The sequence below is a fragment of the Corvus kubaryi genome, unplaced genomic scaffold (genome assembly GCF_017639235.1).
Source record: "Corvus kubaryi isolate FWS band 111438036 unplaced genomic scaffold, C.kubaryi_AGA036_p1.0 66, whole genome shotgun sequence".
Classification (NCBI taxonomy): Eukaryota; Metazoa; Chordata; class Aves; order Passeriformes; family Corvidae; genus Corvus; species Corvus kubaryi.
The window spans coordinates 32,163,435-32,190,882 of NW_024582054.1; the positions used below are offsets into that span (position 1 = coordinate 32,163,435).

Below are 27,448 nucleotides of genomic sequence, written 5' to 3' on the forward strand. Positions count from 1 at the left end.
GAAGAGCCTTATCTCCACTGCTGTGTTATCAGTGGAGAGATTAAGTCATGGACAGATTGGAAGCTTGTTCCGGGTCAATCCCTTACCAAGCAGCAGAGTGAAGTGGGGGGTTTGGGGAGGGAGGTTCCTGTATATGAAGGGTAGTATGAGATTCTCAGTGGGTGACTGTGGACTCACTCACATCCCTGTGGTAACAAATTGCAAGTTCTTGAATTCACATCCATCATTTCACTTTGAAATGTGGTCACAGGTTGGAATTGTTACCCTGATCTGAACATTGTTGAAAGGGACTCATCTGCAGATCTGCTGCAGGAATGTTCCTGGTGAGTTATGGCTGGAGGTAACCACAGAACTTCATCTCCCTGTAATTGTCCTAAAGTGGTGCCAGCTCCGTTCTCTTGCAGTCCTTGAAAGTGTTGCTGTCCATGGAATACAACAAGGATTCAGTCAGAAGCCTGAGTGAGAATTTTTTTAATAAGAATCTGGAATTTAGGCAAATGGAAGAATAAAGTTGTGGCAGCTCCATGTCTTCAGCTCAAATCAGATTGTCCAGCTGAGTGTGTAGTACTGCGTTACCACACTAATGAGCACAACTAGAAATGCCCACAGAGAGAATTCCTGGTCTTTGATTTTTGACAGGCAATGAACTGATGAAAATCAGAACAGGGACAGCTTGGTTGTGCTCCTAAAAATGCACTCAGCTGTGGGCTGCTGCTGTTTGTGTTTTAAGTGTGTGCAACACATGTGCATTACCCCAGTGATTAAGCTAATTGAAATCACAATTCCCAGCCAGCACTGCACCAATGCAAAGGGAAATACTTCAGAGGTGCAGATTTTCATATGGATTGCTTCCTGTACCAGGGAGCTGTTCCCCTGCTGCACAACAACCACAATACAGCTGTTAATGCTGGGGGAAATCAGCTCTGTATTTTTCCTTCCCGAGGTGGAGGAATTCACTGATGCCACCTAAACCCTTGCTGCTGGCCTGGCTGGGGACACAGGGAGCCTGTGCTGTGCTCTGACTCTGCTGTGGCCAGTGCCAGGTGTTAAAGCTCAGAGAGACTGGGTTGGTCTGGGAACCCTGCCTGGTGCTTTTCAGCCTGGTTTGGAGCCCTCAGCACATGCTGCTGGGCACCGAAGGATGGATTGCTTAGCAGCTCTGCAGCCTGCCCTCACCTTCATGCTTCCAAGGCTGCTGAGCCAGGCAGGTGTTGGGAAATGGGCCAGGAAACAATTAATCTTCTCTAGTTTAGGAATTTCTAGAAACACAGTAGGAAGATCATCAAAGAGTGGCCCCTGTGGCTACTTTACCCATGCCATGGTAGCTCATTCAACAGAGCATCATCAAGGGAGGTGGTGGATTTGTTCTGCTGGAGTCTCCTTATGGGTTCATCTTGCTCCAGGATAAGTTGGGAAAATGGGCTCTGCAAGTGGAAGAAATATCTCACCAGAGTGCTGACATCAGTTTTGTCTTTCAATCTGCTTTTTGCTTCAGAAAAAAAAAACCAAAACGTGTGGATTGCCTGGGAGCAGAATAAGAGGGAGCTGCAGCTGGACCTGGGAGGGAAGGGATGACAGAAGAGGGGCCAGTTCGATAGATCCTTGTTGACACTGCAAAGGGAAATACTTGCTTTACCTGCCACCACGAAAAATAGTTCTGGGCTTTTGACTGTGTTTTTGGCAGCTGTGCTTTTGTAATTAAATTGTGCCTCTGGTTAGGAAGGCACAGGTAGAGGATGATTAAAAGCCTCAGAGGATGTGGTTGCTGCATTTCTCCATTTACAGCTGTGTAAGCCAGGGCTCTGCTCTACATAACCTGAACATACACAGAGTATCAAGCAGAAAGAGGTCTGCATGCAGAGCATCCAAAACAGGTTTTCTTTGTTAGCTCAAGAGCTTCCAGGTTCTCCCTCCAAGCCTCCTGTGTGCTCATATACCAAGACAAGTACTTGGCATCATGTTCCACTGCTCCGAGCTCTGCTGGAGGAAGAGCAGCTGCTTCAGTCTACATTTCCCAAGCCCTCTCCTAACACAGCTTTTCCCTCTTTGGAAAGAGTGTTTACATAGCTACTTTAAGCAAGCAGGGATTACAGAAAGAGGAGGTTAAAGCTGAATTTGGCTTATGGGATTTCTGAAAGCTTCCTCGGTTGCCAGCTCCCTCCTGCCAGTCCTTCTGGGATCCTTCAGGGTGGATATGGTCTGGTGGGGACCAGGAGTTCCTGAGCCTGGAACTCAGGAGCTTGTGCTCTTCTGGAAGGAATGAGGGCTGAGTTTCATGATCAGTTTCCAAACTTAGTCCATGATGCCAAAGGGCTGGGCTGTGCATGCTCAGCCATTTGTCCTTGTCCTGTTTTTCAGCTCCCCTCTTACCCCAACAAAGCCATCAGAAGGTCGTTTGGGGATCAGTTTCATAACAACTTTCCTTTTGCCCGTGTCAGAGCCCAGCTCAGCACCACTCCTCAGCTAACAAGACCAAGTGCAAGAGGCTGCACCTGGGTTGAAGCAATCCCCAGCTGCTTCTATACATTCATATATTGCTTTTGGCATCCAGGAGAGTCATGTTAAACACCCCGAATCCCACAATGGAAAGGGTAGGGGACAGGGGAATACATGTAAAAGAGAAAGGATTGGTGAAAGAACAAGTGGAATGAAACCCTTGCAACATCCTTTTGCAGTAATTGGGTAAGTTAATGCTGAGTTGCTTCAAACCCCAGGAGAGGAGAGCTGGAGAAGCTCTCCTGGAATAGGATTCCTGGGAGCAGGGAAGACCATCCTGGATGGCAGATTACAGCATCAAACCGGTTCCAAATACCATTGGTGGGGCAATCCCTGAGGGAAAAGCTGCTGTTCACATGAGAGTATGGTGTGAGGGAGGTCAGCCAGCTCCACTTGTAACTGAGCTTGAGCAGAATGGGGTGACTTGGAGATCCTCAGGGTAAGTTCACTGGGCACTCTGGATCATTAGAGCAATTTTTGTGCCCTCTAAATACAGATCTGAGTTTCTGGATGTGCTGCATCACTGCAAGCCTGGAAGCTGAGGAGGCTTGAGTGAGCATGACACATGGAGACCTGGTTTTCCCTTTTTCCTTTTTTTTTTTTTCTCCTTTTCTTTTTCATGCTCTTGAAATTTTGGTGGAGAGAGTAAAAAGTGTGTTCAGTCTGAGCCTGCCAGGAATCTGCAGTTGTACCAAGTTCTTGAAGAGAGAGGCCTACAGGCATTTTATGTGCATGAAAAAACTAATGCAAGGTTTTCTCGCTGTCAAGACACATCTGTAGGAAGCAGAGGAGTCTGTGTGCTCTTCCAGGGCCTCTGCACCATATTGCTGCATTCCCATTATTCCTCGAGTGCTGCTTCCTGATGGGAGGCTGTAGCCAGGTAGGGGTTGGTTCCTTCTCCCACCTAACAAGTGACAGGACCAGAGGAAATGGCCTCAAGTTGCACCAGGGGAGGTTTAGTTTGGGTATTAGGAAAAAGTTCGTCACTGAAGGGGTGGTCAGGATTTGGAACAGGCTGCCCAGGGCAGGGGTGGAATCACTGTCCCTGAAAATACTGAAAAACCATGTGGATGTGGCACCTGGGGACAGGGTTTAGTGGTGAACATGATGATTCTGGTCCCGATGATCTTTGAGGTCTTTTCCAACCTTAATGATTTTATGATTCTGTTTATTCTATGAATAATTGTGGTCCCTCTGTCCCCCAAACAGCAGTTACTGGGAGGAGCCCTTTGGTGCAGTTTTTGGTGCAGAAAGCAGGATGTGGTGCCTGTTCAGGAACGCTGGAAATCAGCTGTTGTGCTCTGATTTACTGCATGGCTGGGGCAAAACATGGCCAGGCAGTCATCAGGGGGAAGGAAAAAGGTCTTTAAGAGCTCCATATTTTCACTGATGTGGATTCCAGGTGCTGACAGATTTTGGAAAAAAGGGGCAGCCCTTCCTTAGGTATTTAGAAATAAGAGCTGAGTGACTCAGTCCCACAGGCTGTGGAAAGCTCTGCTTCCCCTGCTGAGTCTCTCAGGAAATGTGTATTTGACCTGCTCTGGCCACACCTGCCCATTCCTGCCCACTGATAATCCATGACATTCAGGTCCTGTGAGCAGAGGGTCATTTTGGGCTTGAAGGTGCCAATAGTTAGCAGGGGATGTAAGGGAACTCTTGGGTGCAAGATTAATTGTTGGGGGATGAGTCCCATAGCATAGAAGAGGTTTGTTGTGCATGGGGCTGCCAGTTTCTCTCTGGGAAAGAGACATTTCAGGTACCCCATAAAACCACATTACTAAGAGGTATTGTCCTCCTCAAGAAATGCAGGATCTCTCCAGGAAAAGCCTGTTTCACTTTTGCTGCCCATTTTCTGATATATCACAGAATGGTTTGAGTTGGAATAAACTTTTTAAGACCATCCAATTCCAACCCCTGTGCCAAGGGCAGGGACACCTTCCACCATCCCAGGTTGCTTCAAGCCCCTATCCAGCCTGGCCTGGAACACTGCCAGGGATGGGGCAGCCACAGCTTGTGTGAGCAACCTGTACCAGGGCCTCCCCACCCACACAGGGAATAATTTATTCTTAAAATCCAATCTGAATCTCCCCTCCTCACTCAGCTTTTCATGTATGTTTAGAACAGAGTCCAGGTCCCTCTCTCACATTGGAAAACCATCACCAGTCATAAGACAATGTCTGAGTCCTGTCTGCTCTCATCACACTGAGCACAGGACAATCCAGAGACTTGAGTAACTGACCCAGGGAGAGTATGAGGAACCAGACTAATTATGGTGAATACTCAGCTTCGACATTTTCTTTGTGTCACGATTGTTTAATCCTCCCTTAATCCCCTAATGCTGCTCAGTGACTTTCTTGTGTTATCTTCATTGTCTTGCTAATAAGATGTTGCACGTAGCAGAGATTTACACTGAAAGGTATTAAGGAGGATTATATGAAGATTAGACAAGAAACACAATAGGTTGGAGATTTGAGTACCCAAATTTTGAATTTCTGTAGTGCAAGGATTTTACTGTTTTTTTTTTCAAAGAATTCATAGAGAATTTCTCCTAGAAAACTAAAGAAGTTGCTGCTGTTCAAAAGAATTCTCTTGAATTGCAGCACTGGTTATGTTCAGGCTGCTACTAGCTGTATTTGTCATCTGGTTTTATTGTTAGTTTGTGTTTTTTTTTTTTTTTTTCTTTTCAAAAAGTGGACCCAACTTAAGAGGGGAAAAAAAGAGGGGGAATTGAACTCACATGGGATCTCTCTGTGCTGGACCAGGTGCACATGAGCATCCTCCATGATACCTCTGCTGATGAGTGCAGATGGACTTTGACACTCATATCACAGATTTCAGAGGGCTCTCTGGGTGCTGGAAATTGTTTTGTGCTGAGCCTTTATAACCACAACTATTTAACCTCTAAGGCCTGGCTGTGGTAGAGTAGGGCTGATGTCTTGCAGTTGAGATTTTGGGCTGTTATTTCACCATCAGTAAAACAATGTAGCTGGAATTTTGCAGGAGCAAAGGCACCCTTGCATTAGATCAGCACCTGAAATGGAAAATTAAAATACTTTAGAATAAAATAGCAGAAACCAAGGAGGAGTAGAGACTGTATGGTTAACTCTCAGAGCTACTGGAGATTAATCTTACTGTAGAACCAGCCACTGAATTGGGATTTGGTTACTCTGTTTTGCTTCAAAAGCTACAACTCTGTGTGTTCAGTGTCAAGCTGGGACACAGTGCTTGTGTCCTGTCCTGCGAATCCCTGATGCTCTGCCACAAGAGCCTTTCCCAAGACTTCACATTTGCCTCAGGAATCTTCTGTAATCGAGTGTCTGGTGCTGGTGGGTGTGAGGCTGTTTTGACTTTCAGGTATCCATTCTTTCCAAAGAAAACATAGAAATAATGAATAATAAATGGTACTTGCTGACAGCTTTTCTAACATTTCCTACCTGTCCTTAACAGTGGTCTTGCATTCCCTGTTCTATACAGGTTGGAAAACACCACCTGCAGTGGTGGGATTCTCATCTGAGAATTCTGCAGAGCATCCTACCTCTGACACCCATTCTGAGCTCTCAGCAGGCTCCCTTCACCCTAGCTTTTCTTGTCAGCCCAGCTAATAATAGCTGGTATTTATTATTAGCACCCCTTTGTTATTAGCTCCATGAATACAGGTTGAGTGAGTCACAGAGTCACAGAGGGATTTAGGTTGGAAAATACCTCCAAGATCCTGCAGTCCAGCTGTTCCCCCAGCACTGCCAACCCACCACTAACCCATGTCCCTGGGTGCCACATCCACACAGCTTTTAAATCCCTGCAGGGATGGTGATTCCACCAGTTCCCTGGGCAGCCTGTGCCAGTATCTGACCACCCTTTGGAAAATGGACCTGTTCTGTCCCTGTGCTCTGAGGTGTTCAACTCCATCCATCCCGGGCAGCCTGATCTGAAAATCTTCCAGCAGTGGGAATTTCCTGCCTGACAACATCTCATTTAGTGGTTCACTGTGCTCCTTGTGGAAGGGCTGACCTGCTGTCCCACTGAACTTCCCATTAATGCAATTAAAGCCTCTTGGTCCTGGCCGTGTCTACACGGACATGCCTAATGAATCCTTTCTTTTGGGCAGGAAAATGCAATGAAGATGACTGGAACTAGATGATCTTTAAGGTCCCTTTCAACCCAAACCATTCTATGATTTTCTGTCTCCCCTCTGTCTTGTTGAAGTTGTTTGACCTCACTCACAGATGTGGGGTTTTTTTTTTTTTTAGACTTCTGGTCAGTCTGATCCATTTTCACATCTTTGCTGAAGCTTCAGATCCTGCTTCAAAAGCTCTGGGAATTCTGCACCCAGCCTTTAGAATCAGAAGGGCTGGAAAAGATAATGCAGCACCACTAACATGGCAACAAACTTCATCTTATGTTGTAATTTTTCCTAAAAATTATTTCTATTTCTTTGTCCAAGGAACTTTCTGATGCCATCTGGAGTGGTAGGGGTTGCAGTGTTGGATGATGCAAGTTCCTACCCCTACCACAGAACCTGCCTAGACAGGAACATGCTGGTGGCTAAATTTCTGGACCAGCCAGCCCTGTGTTCCTAGCCTGCTATGCAATTCTGAGTTATGGAATTGAAAGAAGCCCTAAGCCTTCTAATTAACTGCTGGCTACCCAAATAGATAGCAAATACGAGGAGTGATTTACTGTCACACTGACATGCTCTACAGTCACGATGACAAGCACAAAATGGAAGTTTTCTCAACTCAAATGCTCTCTTGTGATACAGAAGAGGCACTTCATAATTGCAGAACCAGAAAATGGAGACAGCTTATTTCACTCCTGGTAGCTTTGTTAATAAAACATTGGGAAGGCAAATAATTATCTGACATGCAATTACATCTAAGCTGTTTTCCTTGGGGAAAAAAACCCCCACAGTAGAAGTGTTTGGCGTCTGATTTTATTATCCTGTCTGGAAAGGCTGTATTGGATATTTGGAATGGATACTCGATTTATGCTTTGTTATTGAGCAGATTGAGCACTGGTTGTCTACTTGGGTTGTGTTTTACTGCCAGGGAGTTTGAGTGGCCAGGGTGAAGTAGGAACTTTTCTTCTGAACTCTTAAACTTGGAAAGAGTTTGAAATGCAGATTGGGGAATGCCCAGACTCTGGTAGTTTTCCAGAAGCTTGTGGCCTTGCTGTTTTGTCAGCACTTCTCAAATGATCAGATCACAGAACCAGAGAGTGGTTTAGATTGGAAGGGACCTTAAAGGTCACCTAAATCCTTCCAGCTCGAGCAGGTGGGGTGTGTTGTAGGGAGTCTGGTGAGCTCTGCTTTGTCAAATGAGGTCCGTGCATGCTCCAGGTGAGATTTCTGTGTGTTCCCCATGAGGTTCTTGCTCTTCACCATGCCTGGCTGTGGATAAAGCCACTAAGCTGAAATTTATGATTGAATACTAAACATATTTTGTCTCCAGGATTAGGACAGCAGGATCCATCCAGTCTGGCAGAGGCTCTGAGGCCAGTAACACTGTGTGCCTGAAATAAAGTTCCTCTTGAAGGAAAAATTTCCTTTTTGGGTTTTCATTGAGCAACTTTCTTTTCCTTCTGATTCTTCATATGAATGAGTTTCTAATGCTGGAGGCAACTTTTAGTATTTTTGTCAGCCTGAAATTACAGAATCACAGAATGGTTTGGGTTGGAAGGGACCTTAAAGCTCATCTCATTCCAACCCCCTGCCATGGGCGGGGACACCTTCCACTAGACCAGGTTGCTTGGGGTCCATCCATATTTTTTTTCTTAAAACATCAAAATATTGAAGATGCATCAAAGTTGATACGTTTGCCGTTTCCATGAAACGCTGGATGACTTTTATTGAAATTGAAGAATCGCTCTACATGCCCACAATTAATATTTTTTCATTCCATCTTTAATTGCATTAAAAGTTTAATATTTCTTGCTGTATGGATATTTCCATCTTCCAGCAGAATAAAAACCTAAGAAGCTGCTTTGCCAGCTCTGGAGACATCAGCTTGTACCTCACGATCCTTGCGGGCGGGTGGTTTATGTTTCAAAATTTGCATGGTTAAGGAAAATCTGAGGTTTATTTTAATTGAAAATTTAATCCTTGTGCTTCCCAGGGACACTCTGGTTGTCAGGTCTGTAAAATCACACAGTAAATTAAAAGCTTTCCAAAGGCACTGTAGCAGAAGATGTTGCCACTTTCAAGGCAGTTGAGTGCTCGTGGAGGGAGGGGGTGGGGGAATCATCAGATATTTTGTGATTGCTTTCCAGGTGCGTGTTCTTAGGCCCTGAGGCAGAGGGGAAGGAGCTGGACAAAGCAGGGTCAAGGCAGGACTTCCACTGGGCTGGGGCACCAACATGTGATGTAGCTGATGCAGTTGAAGACATCTCTGCTCGTTGCAGGGGGTTGGACCAGATGAGATTTAAAGGTCCCTCCCAACCCAAACCAGTCTGTGACAGAGGACCTGGCCACTGGTAGCCAAGAGACCACTGGCTGTGGGCTGTCTGAGTGTTTCGGACTGGTTTCAGTGGTGTGGGAGCTGCACATCTTCACACTGTCGTCTTGGAGTGGATGTTTAGCTGATGCTGTTTATCTTATTTCCAGGACTTGCCTGCTAGGGGAGGCTAAAAATAGATCATGTTGTGTTTTTCTGTCACAAAATCAGGGTGAGTATTAAAGAGTGAATTCTTGGACTGATTTACTGAAAATAGCAACCCATGTTAACATGAACCAGAGATCAGTGTATAAACATGCAGCCCCCAAGGGTATTAAAATTTCTTGAAGTTTAGTAGGTATTTCTTGCAGTCATTAGGTGAGATTTTTAGAGAGTTACTCTACTTGGCAATTGCAAAATACAGGAAGTTCTGGATAAAGTTCAGTTGGTGCCTGAGAGAACAAAGCACAGGAGACTGTAGTGTGCCTTCAGTGTGAACATTCTCAATTAAATCATAGCTGCTTCTGAGGGGTTAGTTTTGGATCTGGTTTAGCATCTTTGGTGACATGGACAGTGGGATTGAGGGCAGCACTGAGGGAGAAGGTGTCAGCAGTCCTGCCTGCTCCATGTGATTGTGGCACACATTGGTGGGGCTGGAGGACCCTCCCCTGCCTGGTAGATGGTGATGGAATGCTTTGCTGATATTCTTAGTTGCTGAGCAGGGATATCCAACAGTTTTTAAGCCAGTGAGTTCAGACAGTAAGTAATTCAGAATTCGATTCTTTAAAATCCATATAACACGACTGGGCACAGCAGTGAGGTGAAGGGTTCTTTTCTCTGCAAGCCTTGGAAGTTGTTTTGGATTGAATAGTTTGAATCAAGTAGCATTTGCTGCATGCTTCTGATTTTGCTAGAAGCAAGTAAAAGTTCAAACTGAAGTCTTGACTTTGCTATACATAAAAATTCCTTTGTAGGATACATCTGTTTTGATCTCAGTTTGACTGTTTGTCTCTTCTGCATCTTGCATCTAATTTGTATTCCAACAGGATAAAATGAACTTGGTAATGGCCTTTTAGCTTGTCATCTTAAAACACATGCTCAGCCTGGAAGAGACAATAAAAGTCATGTTTATGAGAGTCTTACAGTCTAATGATTGGGAATGGACTGACCTGCCGGCTGCAGGGACACATGCAGAGTGGATTTTAGATGGATCTTTTAGTTAGTGGTGTCAAAACTAGCAAACAGCACAGTTTTGGATCTGAGCACTGTTCTAGAATCAATTACAGTCAAAGAAACACTTCCATGTCTTTATCAGGCATTCACACACTGTGCTTCCCATTGGGAGCATCTGCCCTACCCAGGGTGTCTAAAAGCTGTATGACCAGGTGTGAGCAAGTCCCATTACTGCTATGACAGCCAGGGGAAGAAGTGTGTGCCTTCAGAGTTACTAATATCAGGTTATAATACACCAGTAAGAGAGGAAGTTGTGAGTTGTCTTCTAACGTTACCAGTTTCTCACTACTCACCACATAAAGATGTTGGCATGGCTGGTTCAAACTTTGGCATCCAGAGTTCAGTGAGATGGATCTCATTACCACCATGGAAACTCAGTGTTGCTTGTACTTGTGCTGCTGTTTTCCTTTAGCAGTGATGGTTTGCCCTCCCTGGGTGTGTGATACCACACCTGTCATCTTCTCTGGATCAGAGAAACCTGTGGCTGCCTGGAGTTCAACTCCAGCTGTGACGTGGGTTGCAGCTTCAGTGAGAAGAGTAAATAGCCTCTCCTTGTGTAGTAGGTCCCTAAAATATGTATGACTAACTAGTGCCAGCAGAGCTGGGGTAAGCCAAGGAGCAGAGCATGTTTTGACGGCATCAGCCCCTCTGTGCTGGGAGCGTGCAAGGCTTGTTAGCGGATGTGATTCAGCACTCCTCGGTCCTGACTCTGCTGCCAGTGCTGGTTTGCTGTCTGGTTAGTGAGTCAGCAAACTTGCAGCTTCACCCTGCCCTTGTCTGGATGAATTTTACTGAGCCAGGGGACAGAAGCTGCTGCAGGCACTGCCTGTGCAGGGAGGACAGCGAGAAGCGAACGGGATGTGCCTCAGAGGCCTCCAGCCACGGCGACTTCTGGCTGGGATGAGGAGTCTGTCCTGAGACACACCTTATTCAGTGATTTCCTTTTACAATAAAGCTGCTGCAAGGGAGTGGATATGTCTGCCTCCAGAGCTTTGGTGAGTGTCCCAACAGTTTTTGCCTTAACTGGGAGCAAGCCTGCAGCCTGGGTTATCTTTTACACTGTGTAGTTACACTGCTGTGATTCACACTGCAGGCTTCCTTGGCAAATAGGGACTCCTGAGTGAAAATAATTGGATATGTAGATGATTCTAGAATCATTTAGATTGGAAAACACCTCTAAGATCAACAAGTCCAACCATTCCCCCAGTACTGCCAAGCTCATCGCTAACCCATGTTCCCACATATCACATCCACACATCTTTTAAATCCCTCCAGGGATGGTGACTCAATCATTGTCATGGGTAGCCTGGTCCAGGACTTGACAAGTCTTTCCATGAAGAAATCTTTCCTAATATCCAATCTAAACTTCCCCTGGCTTAACTTGAGGTCATCTCCTCTTGTCCTGTTTCTCGTTCCCTGGGAGCAGAGCCCAACTCCCACCCGGCTGCACCCTCCTGTCAGGGAGTTGTGGAGAGCCAGAAGGTCCCCCCTGAGCCTCCTTTTCTCCAGGCTGAGCCCCCTCAGTTCCCTCAGCTGCTTCTCATCAGACTTGTGCTCCAGAGGCTTTTATTATGTATTATCAGGACCATCACATAGCTTCCACTCCCTGAGAGTAAAAAAACTTTGACATGTTCCAGGCTGAAAGCACAGAACTTGAAGCAAGCAACAACATATGAAGAACTGTTTTAAAGGTACCTGGAAACTTAGTTTACTCTTGAATTTTGGAGGGAAACCCCCTTGTTTTCCTACTGTGGTGCCTTGCATGAACCTGAGGTGAGTAAGGTGGCACAGGCCTACAGATTTTATGTTGGCTTGTAGTCTTGCAGTAGTTACTTGGAGTAACTATTACACCATCCTGGTAAGTCAGTCATCACATTGCACTTGTGGATGGATTGGAGAGAGGGACAGAGCTTCCTTGTCTCTCTTCCACTCCATATTATTTTACTCTTTTCTTCAGCACACGTAGGGTAGAGGTAGAGAGCACAGAGGAAGGATCAGAAATGCAGGAGCAGAAACAGATGGCCAAAGTTCTTGCTTGTGTAGCCAGAAAAGCTGATGCTTTTCAAACTGCAAACTTTGATGGAAGTTCTATGTTCCAATTCCACATGGTTTCACGCAGTTCTGTGTCTTCTTCATTTCTTGTGTAACTGCTGTAGGAAGTAGAGATGGCTGAGGGAGAGATTTGAAAGATTGCTTTGAGGAGTTGAATTTGGCTTCTGACTTTGTATTGAAACAATGGTTGATTCTCCTTTGAATAAAAAAAGGCAGCAGCTCTTAGATTCAGTCACGTTCTGTTATTAGTGCTGAAATTGTCTGAAGGAATCGTCTGGAGTTGCCTGACATTGTCTCATGTGTTTCATCCTCACCATTGTTAAGGTTCATTAATGATTCCATTATAAACCCCTATTTGCAGAAATGGTTTTCTAAAAGCAATCTCTGTGTTATATTATTATGTTGTTTATATTATATAAATGCTCAAGGACTAGACATGTATTAATAGGGAGCCTTGTGATTGTGGAGCCAGCAATTATTTGACTGGTGATTACTCTATCACAGACTCTGCTGACTCTCGGCACTTTGGACAGGAGAAAAAAATTCCTTCTGCAAATTGGGAAGATAATTTCCTTTGGAATAGTGGTTGTTACACAGTGCTGGAAATCCTCTGAATGCAGATAAGCAGTAAAAGCCAGTTAGCTCTAGGCAATGCAGTTGATGCTTTGGAATAGACTGTCATGGTGGAGAGCCTTATGAGTCACCAGGGATATAATGAAGATGCTGAAGGAGATCTCCAAGCCTTTCAGACAAGGGTGTGCTGGGTGGAAAACCAGGCAGCTGTACCCATTTTTCTTCCCTGTACTCCTTCCATAGTGTGTCCCACTGGATGGGATGGCTGCGGGAGTGGGATGAGGTACTTTCTCCCTACTTTCCATAGGGTTAATCACTGTCTCTTCCCTACTGTGTCACCAATAGAAAAGTGATGCCACTCAGTCCCCAAAGAAGGACAAGAGAGCAGCATTAGAGGAATGTGCAGGGCAAGATCAAGTGATTATGTCCTGCTTGGTTGCTCCAAGGACCCAAGAATCCCTTCCCACCCCTCAGTACAGTGCAGTCACAGGCTGCCTTTTCCATGAGGATGCCACAGGACAGTTCTCCCCATATGCCAGCCTCTTCTATGGGTGCATCTAAAGGATGGGATTCTGCTTCCTCCCCTCTTCTCCTTAAGGGTTAGGGAAGGGACCAGTCCCTGCACGCATACTCCAGCCACAACACCTTACTGTGTAAAACGTGTGAAATTCCAGCACCATGCTGGAGGAAGCCCAAGATGGAAAATTCTAGCCCAGCAATTCCTTATAATTTTCAAACCACTTCGGCCTTCCTTACAGCCAGTGACTTCTCCCTTGTTGGTGGAATAGTGGGGAAAGAAGGACCAAGCCCTGGGCCAAGAATCTCCACTCTCAGCTGCTACCAAAAGCACAAGGACTACGGATAAAAGGTCTATACTAGTGCCCTTCAAAATTCAGCAGCTTTGCCAGAAGATTCTGGTAGAGCTAAGCTGCCTTTCAGGTCTTTCCCTTTTTATTTCCCATTGTTCCTGTAACAAATACCTTGAATATAAATGGTAAAGGTTTCTCCCTGCAAATTCTTGGATAAGACTTGATAGTTGATCTCTTGGTGAAGAGTTCTGGAGCCAGGGCTCTTTAGAGGTGTCAGTAACCACTTCCTGGCAAAGGAAGCTCCCAGCACAGTGCTGGTTGCACAAGGGAATGGGAACTTCCAAGAGTTCCAGAAGTTGTGTGGGTTGACACCAGTTTGCTCAGTGAAACTTTTCCATTGCACCAAGTGAACAACTTCCAAAAATATTAATAGTAATAATAAGGAAGTCGAAGAGAGAGAAGGTGTCAGGGAAGGAGGGACAAAACATGTCCTGGTTGTCTCAAGGGAAGTGAGGAAGAAATGTAGACCAGCCATAGCCTATATATATATATGTTTATATATTTTTATATATATTTCTGTATCTGTCTTGGTTGTGACAATTTTTATAGAAGAGCCTCCTGCAATACCACTGCTTTATTATCAGACACAGACCTAGATGTCACCTGTTCTTTTGCCCAAGGCATTCCTGATTTAGCAGCTCTATAGGACTCCCATTATTCAAAGTTTACTTAAAATAATTACTGTAATCATCTGTATATTGTCACAGTGTAAGGAACCAGAAAATTGCATTGCATAATTCCCTTGCAGTTGTCTGAGAAATCTCCTGTCTGCGTTGCCAGCACAGTGCAGAGATTTGATGTGAAATCCTAATTTCCTGCAAAGGGGCTGCCACGGTTTCAAGTTTGCCAGGCGCCGCCACTGATATATTTATATTTTATCTGCCACGCTCAACAATTGAATGAAAGAGAAGTGTTGGCAGAGGTCAAGCATTGTTTGAACGTGTTGCAAATGGTTTCCCAGGGAAACAGCAAATCAGTACTCATAGGCTCCTGCAGCATCTCCAGAACAACATCCAGCCATAGCCCCGTGTTTGCTGTAGTACTCGGGACCAAGGGCGATGCAGACTGAAGCCAGAGCGAGCGCCTGAGTAGGAGAGCAATTCCAGAGGATGAAGAAACATTCGGCAAGAGTGGCACCGCTACCATCTTACAATGTTTCTGAATTAAATTCGCCTGTGCCTGACGGTAAATGCTTTTTTTTCCCCTGTATATCTCATCCTAGGCAGGAGTTCACTCCGCATGCTCCTCCTGCTCCGTTCCATGCAGAGTAACAGGAATGTTGTGTGTGTGTGTGGTGTGTGTATTTTTAAAGTAATGCTCAGATAGCATTTTGAGCACTTTAATATCGACTGGGATAAGTGGCAGTTAAATTTCTGTTGCCCGTGTTCAACTGCTGTGTGAGTGATTGCTGGGGAAGAAACCGATGTTGAAACGTGAACAATGGATAAAGTTGTTGTACTTCAATTCTGGCTTTTAAAATTATATGAAATTAGGTCCTTGTAATGTTACTGGCTTTTCTGGAGTAATTTACTGTTGGAGTCTAGATTTATTGTTTTGCTGTAAAGACAGAGGCACCAACTTGTTTTGTGCTTGCTGTCCCTCAGTTCAGTATAGCAGTTGTCCCCTTAAAATGCTTTTTCCCCCCCTCATTTTCAGAAGTGGTAGCTCTGAAATAATTTCTTAATACAAAAACCACAAGACAGAAATTAGGAATTCTTTTGTATGCTCTTGATAGGACATAAGAGTCTCATTTCTTTAAGACTGCCCACCAACTTCCCATCACACTTCAGAGTCACTGGGAATGTGGTGATGTTGTCCAGCAGGAGATTTGACTGCCTTGGTGGTGAAACAAATAAAAGTCAGTGTGCTGGAAATTTACAGCGGGTACACATGCTTTATAAATCAGAGGTCAAAAAAGAAAGCTTTCTTAAAAATACTCCTGATGTTAGGTTTGAGTTTTTGACTTGAATGTCTGTAGAAATCTCAGGCTTTAACTGTACCATTTTGGGTTATAATCCTCAGTGTCCGATGTTTTAAAGAGCTGTGTGGTACTTCCTGAAGTTGCTGCTTGTGCCAGAAATGAGCAGTTTTCCCAGCAGGTGTGTCTGATGAGGACATTGGAGCTGTAAAACTGCGAGGTGTGTGTGCTGTCTCTGGTTTGAGCCAACCAGCAATGAAAATGTCATTCCTTTTTGTGAGTTGAATTCAGCCGTACATCCAGGAGCAAAACAAAGCAAGAGCCACGGTCCAGCGCCGGTCAGCAGAGCGTGACTTCCAGTTCTTTGATCTACCTGGCTCAGGCTGCCTTCAATTACAAGCAGGGCTGGGGTTCAATAAACCAGGCAGTAGTTTGCGTTGTTTTTCTCGGAATTGTGTGTGTGATTTTAAGAATTCTGCAGGCTTGGTGGTCACCTGGTGTTTCTCCCTTGAGGAAAAACGCCTTAAGGAAAGTTGGAGGAGATGACTGCTTGTTGCTGGTGCACAGCACCAGGCTTTAGGATGTGTGATACTGTAATTCATACCCTCACGTGCTTTTTAGGAGCAGTGTTACAGCCAGGTGAGCTGGCTCTGCTGGTAAAATGGGGTGATTTGCTGCTCTTTATTTCCTGAAGGCTCAGGCCAGGCTTGTGTCGCGCTGGGTGCTGAGTGCAGAGGATTAAAGATTGTCCCTGCCTCACAGGGGCCCTAGACAAGCTGTGGTTCACCAGTCCAGCTGCTGTCAAGTGCCTCTGTTAGACCTGTCTTAACCTTCTGCCCATGCTGGGCTGCAGCAGCAGCATCAAAACTGCGCTGCCTGGTTCCTCAGGGAGGTAAAATCCAGTCTTTGTAGGAAGAAAGGGCAATAGACTGGAAGTAACTACATGACAGCACTTGTCATATCCAACAGGCTGCAAATGGAAAGGTTCTTGCTCAGGATGGACCTGGCCAAGCTGAATTAATACTGGACCCGTACATTAAATGTGTGTGCAGGTGGTTTTTACAGATCAGCAAAGATTTTAGCATGAATTCCCAAAGAATCCTAATGGGATAGGGCAGCCAGCTTCCCAAGAGCAGGGGAGGAGTGTGCTCTATGTGGGCAGTTTTCACACAGCTGAGGTTTGTGGCTTCCTAGATACCCCGTGATAAAACCACAGGAACAGCTGACTCTTGGAGAGTGGAGTGGAATCCAGGCAAGAAGGCTCCTTCAGTAGTGAGGAGACACCCAGTGCTTGGAGATAAGTGGTCAGAAAGTCCTGCTCATGTGGAAAGAAATGGAGCAGAGACAGCTGCCCAGAAGGGTTGGCACATGGGTGAGAGGTTCTGGAGGATGTGAGGTGTGTGCCAAGCTGGCACCACAGCCACCAAATCCTCTGGAGAACGTGTCTTTACCTCAGCCTGGCCAGCCTCCACTCCCCAGCATCAGCCAGGTGTGTGGCATGGACACTGCATGGAGGAGACCTGTCCCAAAAATGCCACCATGGAAAGGCAGGGATGAGACCTGTCAGGGCAATTACCTCAAGGGTGTTGGAGAAAACAGATGGAAGTATCTCCTGGGATTGTGAAATGCAGGGATACGGTGATAAATCCCTGCTGTTGCCCCAGCTGCTTACCTGGAAAATGTTCCTTTAACCCACCCTTCTTGAAATGTGCCTTATTAGCCTCTAAGGCAAGGAAATTGAAGCATGTGCTCAATGTACTGCAGTGCTGCCATGGCCCGAGTCTGAGGCAGTCAGGCTTGGACTCATCCACATCCATCTAAATATAAGTCTTGGTGAGTACCAAGAAAGTCGTCAGAGCCTCCTGGAGTCAGCAGGAGAGCTGGGCACCTCCGGGAGGTGATTCACGTCCCAAGATTGGTATCTGGAATGAACGACTCCCTGGAGGCACTCGAGTTTGTGTAGTGTAGGTCAACACTATCAAATACAAATCTGAAGTGTTGCTGAGCTGTCTGTCAGTGTGACGGCTGCCTTTGTGGATCTTGGGAGATCCATGAACCAGCCTGGATTTATTGCAGTGTTTCTTGAAAGTGGAAGCTATATTGTAATTATTTGTTAATGAGATACATATCAGTGATATCTGGACTGTCCTGGGTGTAAATTCCTTTCACAACAACTTCATGTCAAAGCAGCCTCATGGCTTTTATTGAAGCTGCTCTTGAGTTACGGCGGTGAAAGCAAAAGTGAGAGTTTAACTGGGAATGGCTGTTCCTTTTTGGAAATGCCACCAAATTCTAGCAATAGCAAGATTGATTTTCAGAGGATTTTTTTTTTTTATGTATTGTTAACCTTTTGGTTTGGAGTAGAGTGTATAAATTGTGAAACAATTGGAAGCACATCTGATACAATTAATTGCAAAATTTATAGCAGAGGGCTTTTTTTAATGGGATGGTGTGCAGCTTTGAATCAAATGATTTGCATTTATCTTGCTCAGTCAATGGTGGAGTGGTGGGAAGATGGTCCGATCCCAGACCAGTGAATCCTGAGATTGGCTTGAATTGGAGTCGGATCAGGTATATCTGGAGTGGAAAAACACCTCTAGTCTGATGCAGCAAAGGAGATATCCCTTTGAATCTGTGAGTCCCAAAGGTCTCACTCAGGAGTTGTCACTGAGGTGGTCTCAGAGGAGTGTTTATGTAAGCACAAGCTTAAAATAAAGCCCTGGTTCTGCAATAAGGAGACAAGAGGTCTTAAGTTCCAGTGTTGTTCCCTCAGACAGGAGGTGTTGCCTCCACCTGAATAAAAACATCTGTCAGTCCAGCTGCCTGCTCCTCACAGAGTACTCTGGTGTGGGACCATCCCTGTTGTCCTTCCCAGGGGCTGAGCCAAAGCCAAAATCAGTTGCTCTTCCCAGGAGCTGCGTGAGATTGGATCCATCCGCATGGTCTGGAGTCGTTCATTGGCGTGGGCTTTGCTTGGCTGGACAGTGGGGTGCAGACACACTTCTGGGTGCCCCTGTGCTGCCTCCTCTTCCTCTGCAGCTTGGCCTGGCTTCCCCCAGCAGCTCTTAGCCAGGAATTTGCTCTCTGTGACATTTATAGTGTGGGAGGGAGAGTATTTGTGTGCCCGGTCTTGCCCTTCCCAGGCTGTGTTCCAGATACCATGTCCAGGGGTTAAGGAAGGAGCAATAAGCAGAGGCTCTTTGCTTGGGAAAAGTTCTGTGCTGAAGAAGGAGATGTCCATACCCTCCCCACGGGAGGTCAGAGTGTCCAGGCTCCGGAGTTGTCATGGTTAATTACAAGATTTCAACACAGTGTTTGTATCTCAGTGGAGATGCCAGCAACGCTTTCTGACAGCAGAATTCAGTCCAAAACATTCCACTCCAAGTGGATGTTCTAAATTTTTTTTTTTGTGGGTCATTTTGTGTTGTAGAAGTTTTGATTTCAACATATAAAAATCATTCTTCATTTGCACCACTTCCTTCTACATTCCTTCAAAATCGAAGTATGCTGTCATGCCCAGTAACTTTAAAATATGAGTAGCCACTGCGTTTCAAAATGCATATTCCAGTTGCCAGTTCCACCACAGATGTTCTCAAATAAGCCTCTTTCCCAGGATCTGTTCTGATACTCCCACACTGGTGCTGGTGTGTTATTTTTGGTGTCAAACCAATGAAATTCCTTGTCCATGCTTAAAAAGAGGCAGTGATACATTTGTTCGAGTTATGCTGAAATGAGAAAAAAATATTTCCGTGTTTTTAAGTATACTTTCAATAAAATGTAGATAAAACAAAGGTTTGAACAGGGATTTGGGTTTTTCCAATAAATTTTTTTGTATATTTTGAGGAAAGGCCTCGACCCAGAGCAATACAAACAGGAGCCACTTACTTCAGAAAAAAAGAATTTGAGAAGTCCTCTAGAGTGGCCTTTACACTTAGGGCCCTGGAAAAGGTAGTTCACAGCTTTCCTACACCCAATAGTGCCTTTACATGCTTCCTGCTAATGTCTTTTTTTGTTGTTTTTATTGTTGTTTTTTAATAGCTGCAGCTCTTGAACATCAGGGGTGTTGCAGCCTGGATCCATGTTGTGCTGCTGTCCTTGGTCAGAGGCTTTAGGACACAGCACTGGATGCCAACCATGCAGGGCACATTCGCTGGTTGGCACAAGAGCTTCCATCTCAGAGCAGGTTCTTCAACAGAAGAACATGTAGCTGATGTACAGAAAGATGCCTTTACAGGCTGGCAGTTATCAGGGTTGCATGTAGAGGCATCAAACTTGGAGCAATTAATAAGGGAAGCCCAATCCCAGAGATGAGCAGTAGGCTGTGGGGATCTGGGGGTGTGTGAGGAGATGCCTTTGTGCAACTTATGTAGTGACTATTTCTCACTTACAAAAAAGAGGGAGAGTGACTTTTTACATGGCAGATAATGACAGGACAAAGGGGAATGGGTTGAAACGGAAAGAGATTTAGATTGGATGTTAGGAATAAATTCTTCCCTGTGAGGGAGGTGAGGCCCTGGCACAGGGTGCCCACAGAAGCTGTGGCTGCCCCATCCCTGGCAGTGTTCCAGGCCAGCTTGGATGGGGCTTGGAGCAACCTGGAATAGTGGAAGGTATCCCTGCCCATGGCAGGGGGTGGAATGAGGTGATGTTTAAGATCTCTTTCAACCCAAACCATTCTGTGATTCTGTTATCACTACTACTAGTTCTAACATTAACCTGATGCATTTGCAGTACCATGTGTGCAGATCTCACTGTCTTTCCATCCCGAGCACAGCCAGTGTGTACAAATACCACAGCTTGACTTGCTGGGGCCTCTCCCAGACCTTGGAGGTGTATGAACAGACGTCGGTGGTGCTCTGACTGCAGGTTTCATCTGTCAGATCATACCAGGCACTGGGACAGCAGCATGGTGAAGTTTCCACATCGGCTGTGTAGTCCGAAATCAGCCAGAGCATCTGGGAGCAGACAAGCTGCAGGTGCCAGGGCCAAGTGGAATCTCAGGTTGTTCACACAACTGATGTGGACCATACACATACATGGTCCTGCCCATTCCTGGCTGTTTTAATTAAATTCTGAATTGCTTAAGTTGCCAGATCTCATAGTGTTAGATGCAGATGCACTCAGCTCCTTCTCATCAGTTCTTTGTATTTCTTTTGCTCGAAACTGACTTGCGGTTTTGTAGTTGGCAGAGTTGGGCCCATCTTTCTGATTTAATGTCTTACCCTCTGTCTATCCAGTTACTGCCAGGTTTTCTTGCTGTTTATAAATTGATTCAGATTGTTGAGTTTCTTTTCCAGATTGTAGCTATAAGGGGAATCAAGGTCCTTATTTTTTCAGTGGTCTGGGCCCTAAATCACAAGTTAGCCCCCTGGGACTTGGTCCCAACATTGTTCCCATCATAAAGCCAAGGAAATGCAGGTCAGGGGGGATTTTTTTATTTTTTTTTTTGACTGTTTAACTTGGATTCTCTCCCCTGACCAATAAGCTGGAACTGCTCATCTGGAAGGGTAATTAGGTGCAAGGATGTAGAGTGGCACATCCCTTGATCAGGCGCTAAGTGAATTACAGGATGTGAAATTGAAGTTATTTACTTCCCTTCCTTGCCTTAGTTAATTCTGTTGCAAGGATGGGAGGGCACGTGGAAGTTGCTGAGATTCCTAGTTGCAAGCAAAGTTGCTGTCTGCTGATCTGGAGTGGGGGCTGTGTACTGAAGGGATAATTGGCAGAAATTGCTGATGGATGTCACTAGTAAACCACAACAAAAATATCCACTTTTTCTGCTTTCTGCTCTTGACAATAGTTAATCATAGTACAAGAGAAATGCTGTACGCCGTCACTGAGTCATTTGTTTTTCATTATAATCTGAAAATCTTTTCCCCTAGGACAAAAAAAAAAAAAAATTATTGTAACCTTCTCATCCCCTTCAAACATAAAAACTTCCAGAACAAGCAAATAATAAATGAACAAGGCATCACTCTGAACAGACATCTGTGCGTTACTAATACACAGAGACCATTGCAGTGTTTAAATGGAGAACATTATGTCCAAATGCCTGAAGACACGCTGAAAGGAACTTTCTTCACTGAGCAAGAGATGCTTATTCCTCAAACCTGTGTAGCATGCTGCCAGCAAAGCGTGTTTGCTTGTTTTCTTGATTTTGCTTGGCTTTAGTAAATGTAATCATGACTTCATATCCCTGGTCAAATGGCTGGTTCTGAAAACATTTAAAGTTGGGGAGAGTTTGTCCTTCAATTTTAACTTCTCAGCTGTTGTCTTCAGATTTGTCAGTGTGTGTGCCCAGACCACTGAGCTGGCTGTACTGGCTCGCTGTGGGTTTACACCAGTGCAGGGAAGGGTAGAATTTGATTTTACAGGCAGTGGCTGGGATAAACTAAGTTATGGATCTAAGTCACTGATGGTGTTGCATATCCTGCTCCCAGCTGTGTGCTAACAGTAGCAAACAATCCAATTAAAGCCACGGCTAATCCAACCTAATGAGGTTTTGTTGTAAAATGGACAGAAGCAGCTCTCTTCACCTCTCCCAGCAGCAGCACCACTCAACCCCCTTTCCGTGTGCATCTGATATTTCCCTGGCTGCAAAACTCACATCCTCTCCTTGCTATGCATCAATAAGGGCAGAATTTCACTGCGAGAGCCTCCAGCCCTCCCAGTGCTGAGGTGGCTGCTCAGGTGGAGCTCATGCACAGGCTGTGGGGACACTGGGCTCGTGGGGTGTGAGCGGGTCCGTCACTGCGGCGGCTGTTCGCTCCTGCAGGTGAAGGAACATTGACAATTCTTTCTCCAGGGCCCAATTTAGCAGGAACATTCAACTGACATATTTTCCACACCACACCAGAGCCGCTCCTACCTCCATCCATCTGTCAAAGCCCAGCGATTGTTTCCGTGGCAGTGCAATGGAGACGTCCTTTAGTCAGTGCAGAAACAATGATAGATCAGGAGCTGAGATTTTGAGGACGCGGTAAAATAAGTCTGTTTTAATACTGGATGAGTAAAAGATTGTAGGTGCCTTGAGTGGCCTCTTGGTAAAGCTGCTCTCTCTCCTGATTACAGTGGTAGCCAGAGGTGACCAGTGCTCTGCAGGGCTTTGGAAATATAACACGTAGAAATTGTTCAGCTCACTTCCATCATCAGCTATTTAACCATCGACTTCATTGTGTAATCAAATAAAGAGAATGTATTTTAGCGCATTCCATCAAGCCAGATGTTGCTGTCTCTGAATGAGCCAGCACTTTGTGTTAGTAATGCAGTGTCATGAATGCACAGATGGCTTTTGGAAGGGAATTAAGTTACCTGTTTGAGAGGTTCTAAATTTCCATCAGGGCAGTTGCATAAAAAAAGAAAAGAAAAAAACCTGGTCAATTCTATGATGATCAGGCCATAGAATTTAGTTCCGGACTGCATTTTTGTGTTGCATGGATTATTTAACTGACAATCCATTTGATCCAGGACCAGAGGGAACAGCATGGAGCTGTGTGAGGGGAGATTCAGGTGGATATTAAGAAAAGGCTCTTCATGCAGAGGGTGGTTGGGAAGTGGTCAGGGCACCAAGCCTGGCAGAGCTCAAGGAGTGGTGGGACAATGCTCACAGGCACATGGTGGGATTCCTGGGGCTGTCCTGTGCAAGGCCAGGAGTTGGACTCCATGATCTTTGTGGGTCCTTCCAACTCAGGATATTCTATGATTCACTTTTAGTAGCAACTGTGAGACCTGAATCATTGTCCAAATGAAATGCCATGGGTTGTTGTCATAGGTTACAATGTAAGATGTAACCAAAAGTATGTGTTCTATCACCAGCTGTTAAAACGAGGTGGGGCAGTGTTCTTTATCTCTTCCCTGACACATCCCTGATAACTCCCTCCGGAAGGGTATCTTCTGTTAATGGACCATCAAGCCTTACTGCATGACTCATAAAATTACATCATCCCATTGTGAGATGCTCTGCCCAGGGGGAGGAAACAAGCATTCTACCTGGATATAATCTGAGGTTTGGAACACCACAGTAAGCCCTTACCTACTGGATTCCCAGAGGACAAGAGCTACATAACCACCACTGGACCTTCAGAGGAACACCAGACCCTTCTACAGGGTCAGCTCTTTGACAGAACCATTTCTATCACTTCAAAGAGGGTGCAGCCACCCCTTAATGGGACTGTGACTGCCACCACTCTGCCCGGCAGGGTGTCAGGTCCTATCCTGACTCTGTCAGGTTAAGCCAGTGTTTCTGTATTATTGCCTTGTTATATATACTAGTAAAGAACTGCTATTCCTATTTCTTATATCTTTGCCTGAAAGCCCCTTAATTTCAAAATTATAATAATTTGGAGGGAAGTCAGTTACCTTGCTAAATCAAAGTACACTGGGATATGTGTATAATAATTAATGCAAGATGGGGACAGACTTTGTTAGAGTCATGGGGAAAGCCATGTGTTTCCCCTGCTGGTCCCTTTGGTCTCCATGTGCAGAGAAATGGCCTTACTTCTTAAGCTATAAAGCATCTACATTTGCAGGGCAAGGAAATAGATTTGCTGAAACAGATTAATAAACTAAAAGTAATCATAAAAAAATGGGAAAGAGCATCGATTTGTTTTCATTCAATAATGAAAAGTAATCCAGGTGGATTTGGTGCATTAAGATGTGCAGGATGCAATCGTGTGTGGTACTTTCCAGTTCTCTCTTTCCTCTTTGGTCAATCCTGTTGGCAGAGTCTTGCTTTGACACTTGGTTACAACCTCCAAGGAGCACTTCTAGCAGCAAGATCTGACAGTCTGGCAAGGTTATTCCTGTTTGTTTTTTCCCAGTCTCTTCCAGTAGCATTCTCTTAAGATAGCAAAGTACGCCCAAAATGTAGATTCGTTCTCAGCCTGTGGTTCCTGCCTGCTAAAGCCACAAACTGTGTAAAAAGCCCCACCCCATGCTGACATCTCTGCTTGGGGTGGTTGTTCAGGGCCTGGTTGGATGAGGCTTTGAGCACCCTGGTCCAGTGGAGGATGTTCCTGTCCATGGCAGGGGGTTGGAACTAGTTGACCTTAAGTTCCTTTCCAACCCAGACCATTCTATGGTTCCGTTATTCTGTGTATGGAAGTTCAGTGGAAAATGCTGCTGCTGATCCCTCCAAATTTGGAGGGTCTTAGCAGATTCCTCCTCAAGAGCTGAGAGTTGTGAAGTGAGACAAAGAACCAGAGTTCCATGAGCTCTGCCTTCCCTTCCTCTCCAGTGGGGTAACACTGCCCACCTGGGAGGTTTCATTGCTCAGCTGTGCAAATGGTGATTCGTTGTCCCTGCTGCTGGCTCCAGGTTTGGAAAGTGAGCCCAGCATTATCTTTTTTCCCCCCCCCCCCCCCCCGCCCCCAATCAACAGATACCCTTAAAATACGTTCAGATTGAGCAGCATTAGGTGTCCCAATCTTTCTGGCTGTAACAATGAAATACTGACAAATGGCTGTGCTGTCTGATTGCTTCAGATATAAGGGAAGAAGAGTTCAGTAAATCAAGCAGAGACTTTCGATTTAATGCAATCTCTTGAATTACAGTTTTGGTCTCACCTGCTGGGTTTGTCAATGCCCAAGAGAAGATTCATGCTGCTCTGTTGTACCAGATACAAATAATTCAGAGCTCTTTTTGCATGTGAGGAAAAACAGTCTTCCATCAAATTTTGGTTGCAGGTCACCTGCTAGACTTCTGCATAGTATAATGTGAATCTTGTTCTGAAATGAATTGGAATTGAGACATAACATGTGTCTTTCAACATAAAGAAATCTTTTTAAGTGATGAACATCAAAACGAGGAGTGGTTTGGAGCCAGTCACCTCGGTGGCTTCTTCTCCAAGGACAGGCAGTCAACAAACAAACACTTCCTGAAAATAAAACCTCTTCAAGCTGTGGACCTGAAAAATCAGAAATGCCTTTTTGAATATTTCGCCCCAAAGGTAGTGATTGGCTTAACCTCGTGGAGGCTGGGACTAATTTTCAGATGACAAATGAAGGTGTAACTTGCAAGAGTAACTCGTGTGTTGTTTACTAAGTCTTATGAAGTATGTGATGTTATTCTTGTTTGACCAGTAGGAGAGGTAGCTCTTGGAGTTTTGAAATAAGTGGAACAAAGTCATGCAGGGAGTTGTGTGGCTGCTAGATCATTATTTTCTCCATTAAAAAGTAAATACGTGAAGGTGAACGGCTTTTTAAAGGTCTGAAAACATCCGGTAGGCTCTAGAAAGCTCTTTACAAAGTAACGCTCATCAAAAATTGAGGAGAGGCAACACAGTGCGTAGCTTGCTTCTCATCATGTAGGTCTTAATTTTTCAAAGTGGGTTTGTGGGTCTGTTGTCACAGAGTGCGGGTTGTTTACTGCATTGATTGGATTTGTAGGACTTCATGGTCAATTGGAATGTAAACTTGGGTGTCCCCCTTGAGTCAGAGTTCTCTCATACTGGACAGAAAAGAAAGGGAAGAGCATCTTGAGAAAGGTCATCTGGAGGGGTTCAGCTGCTGATTTGGTCGCTTGTCTACTTGGTGGGTAAAAAGTAACCTTGCAGGCTCTAAATAGGCTGAGAGATGATTTTTTTTCTGTATAATTCCATATTTTATACATCGATCTTTGTTAGACTTGGTGAACCCAATGCAGCTTTAAGTGATTGTATGAACTCTGACAAGAGTCCTATCTCAATTCTTGAGTCTTGGATACAGCCCTTGCTTTGGAATATACTTTCAAGTAGTAGTTGGGTTTGATGTTCTTTGCTCAGAGTGTACTGGAATGGCTCATGTTGCAACAAACGGTATCTCCCTTTGGGATTTCTACCACAGTTGCTTCACATGTGGCACCTTACACATGGGGTTTGTGTCTATTTTTGTATTCTTTTCAATATGAAATAGTTGGGATTAGCATATTAAATCCTTCCAAGTCGTGGCAAGGTCAGTGGCTGCTCTGGGTACGGGCACATTCCACAAGTTTAGGTGAGATGGTCACCAGTTGAAGTAGCAGCTGCAAAACAAGCAGTGGGTGATCTCAGCTGGCTGTGAACACACATTTATGCTTTCCAAAATGGCCTGTCATCCTCACTTTCTGCTGGAGAAGAAGACTCTCTTGTGCTGCTCATGTGTTGACCTCTTACAGAGACATCTTTGGTAAATTTGGGAGTCCATGCATGATCGATCACCAGTCACACTGATGGATTCCAGCACTGCACTCCTTGCTGTTGTTTTCCTGATTCTTAATTCAGCCCTTCAAGCTCTTGCTCATTAAATATGGTGTCCTACTCACTGGAAAATTTTTCATCTGGTACTACTGGTATTTCTGGGACCTGGGTCTTCTCTGCTGCCTCGTGCCTCTGTTCAGCCTCCATGTGAAATGTCTCATCTTGGAGTTGTCTGCATGTAGCAGAGGAAGAGAAAGCAACTTCTCTGAAGATGTGGAGATTCTGATTTGGTGTCTGTAAAGGCTTAAAATCGGCATCTTCAATCCTGTAGCAGAAATCTTCATCCAAAAGACCTGTGAGTGACCATGGCTTCATCCCATCCAAGAGTCTCAAGGATCATTCTGGAGTGTGGAAAGAGGAAGCTCTCCTCTAGAGAGGCTCCCAGCCCTGAGGGAGGCAGTGGTTCCTCGGCCCTCCTTCCCAGCCTAAGGGGGAATGGTGACCTCTCCTTTGGCCTGATTCAGTGTCAGTGCTCAGGAAGGGGCCCACGTGAGTACAAATTCCTTTGACTGTGTAGACCCTATGGACGGAGCCATGGGGCTGAGAATACACTGCAGCATGGGGCTCTCATTTCTTCAGGGGGAAGACTGGTTTTCGTGCAGCACCTTTTTAACTATAAGGGGGGAGAGAGTTAAGTATTTATTTACTCACTTATTTGCTTTATCCT

The 27,448-nt window shown here is 45.1% G+C and overlaps 1 protein-coding gene across 3 annotated transcripts in view; it reads left to right on the top strand.

Moving 5' to 3' along the window:
- The window catches only part of SLC35F4 (solute carrier family 35 member F4), a 113,095-nt gene that overhangs the window by 63,948 nt on the left and 21,699 nt on the right, over window positions 1-27,448 (top strand). The window contains exon 1 of one of the 3 annotated variants that reach the window (XM_042047626.1): window positions 14,619-14,836. The exons of the other annotated variants lie outside the window; for them this stretch is intronic. Coding sequence (XP_041903560.1) covers window positions 14,761-14,836 — 76 coding nt within the window. The 5' untranslated portion in view covers window positions 14,619-14,760. Of the gene's footprint in view, window positions 1-14,618; window positions 14,837-27,448 lie in introns of those variants that run through there. 3 annotated transcript variants of the gene reach the window in all.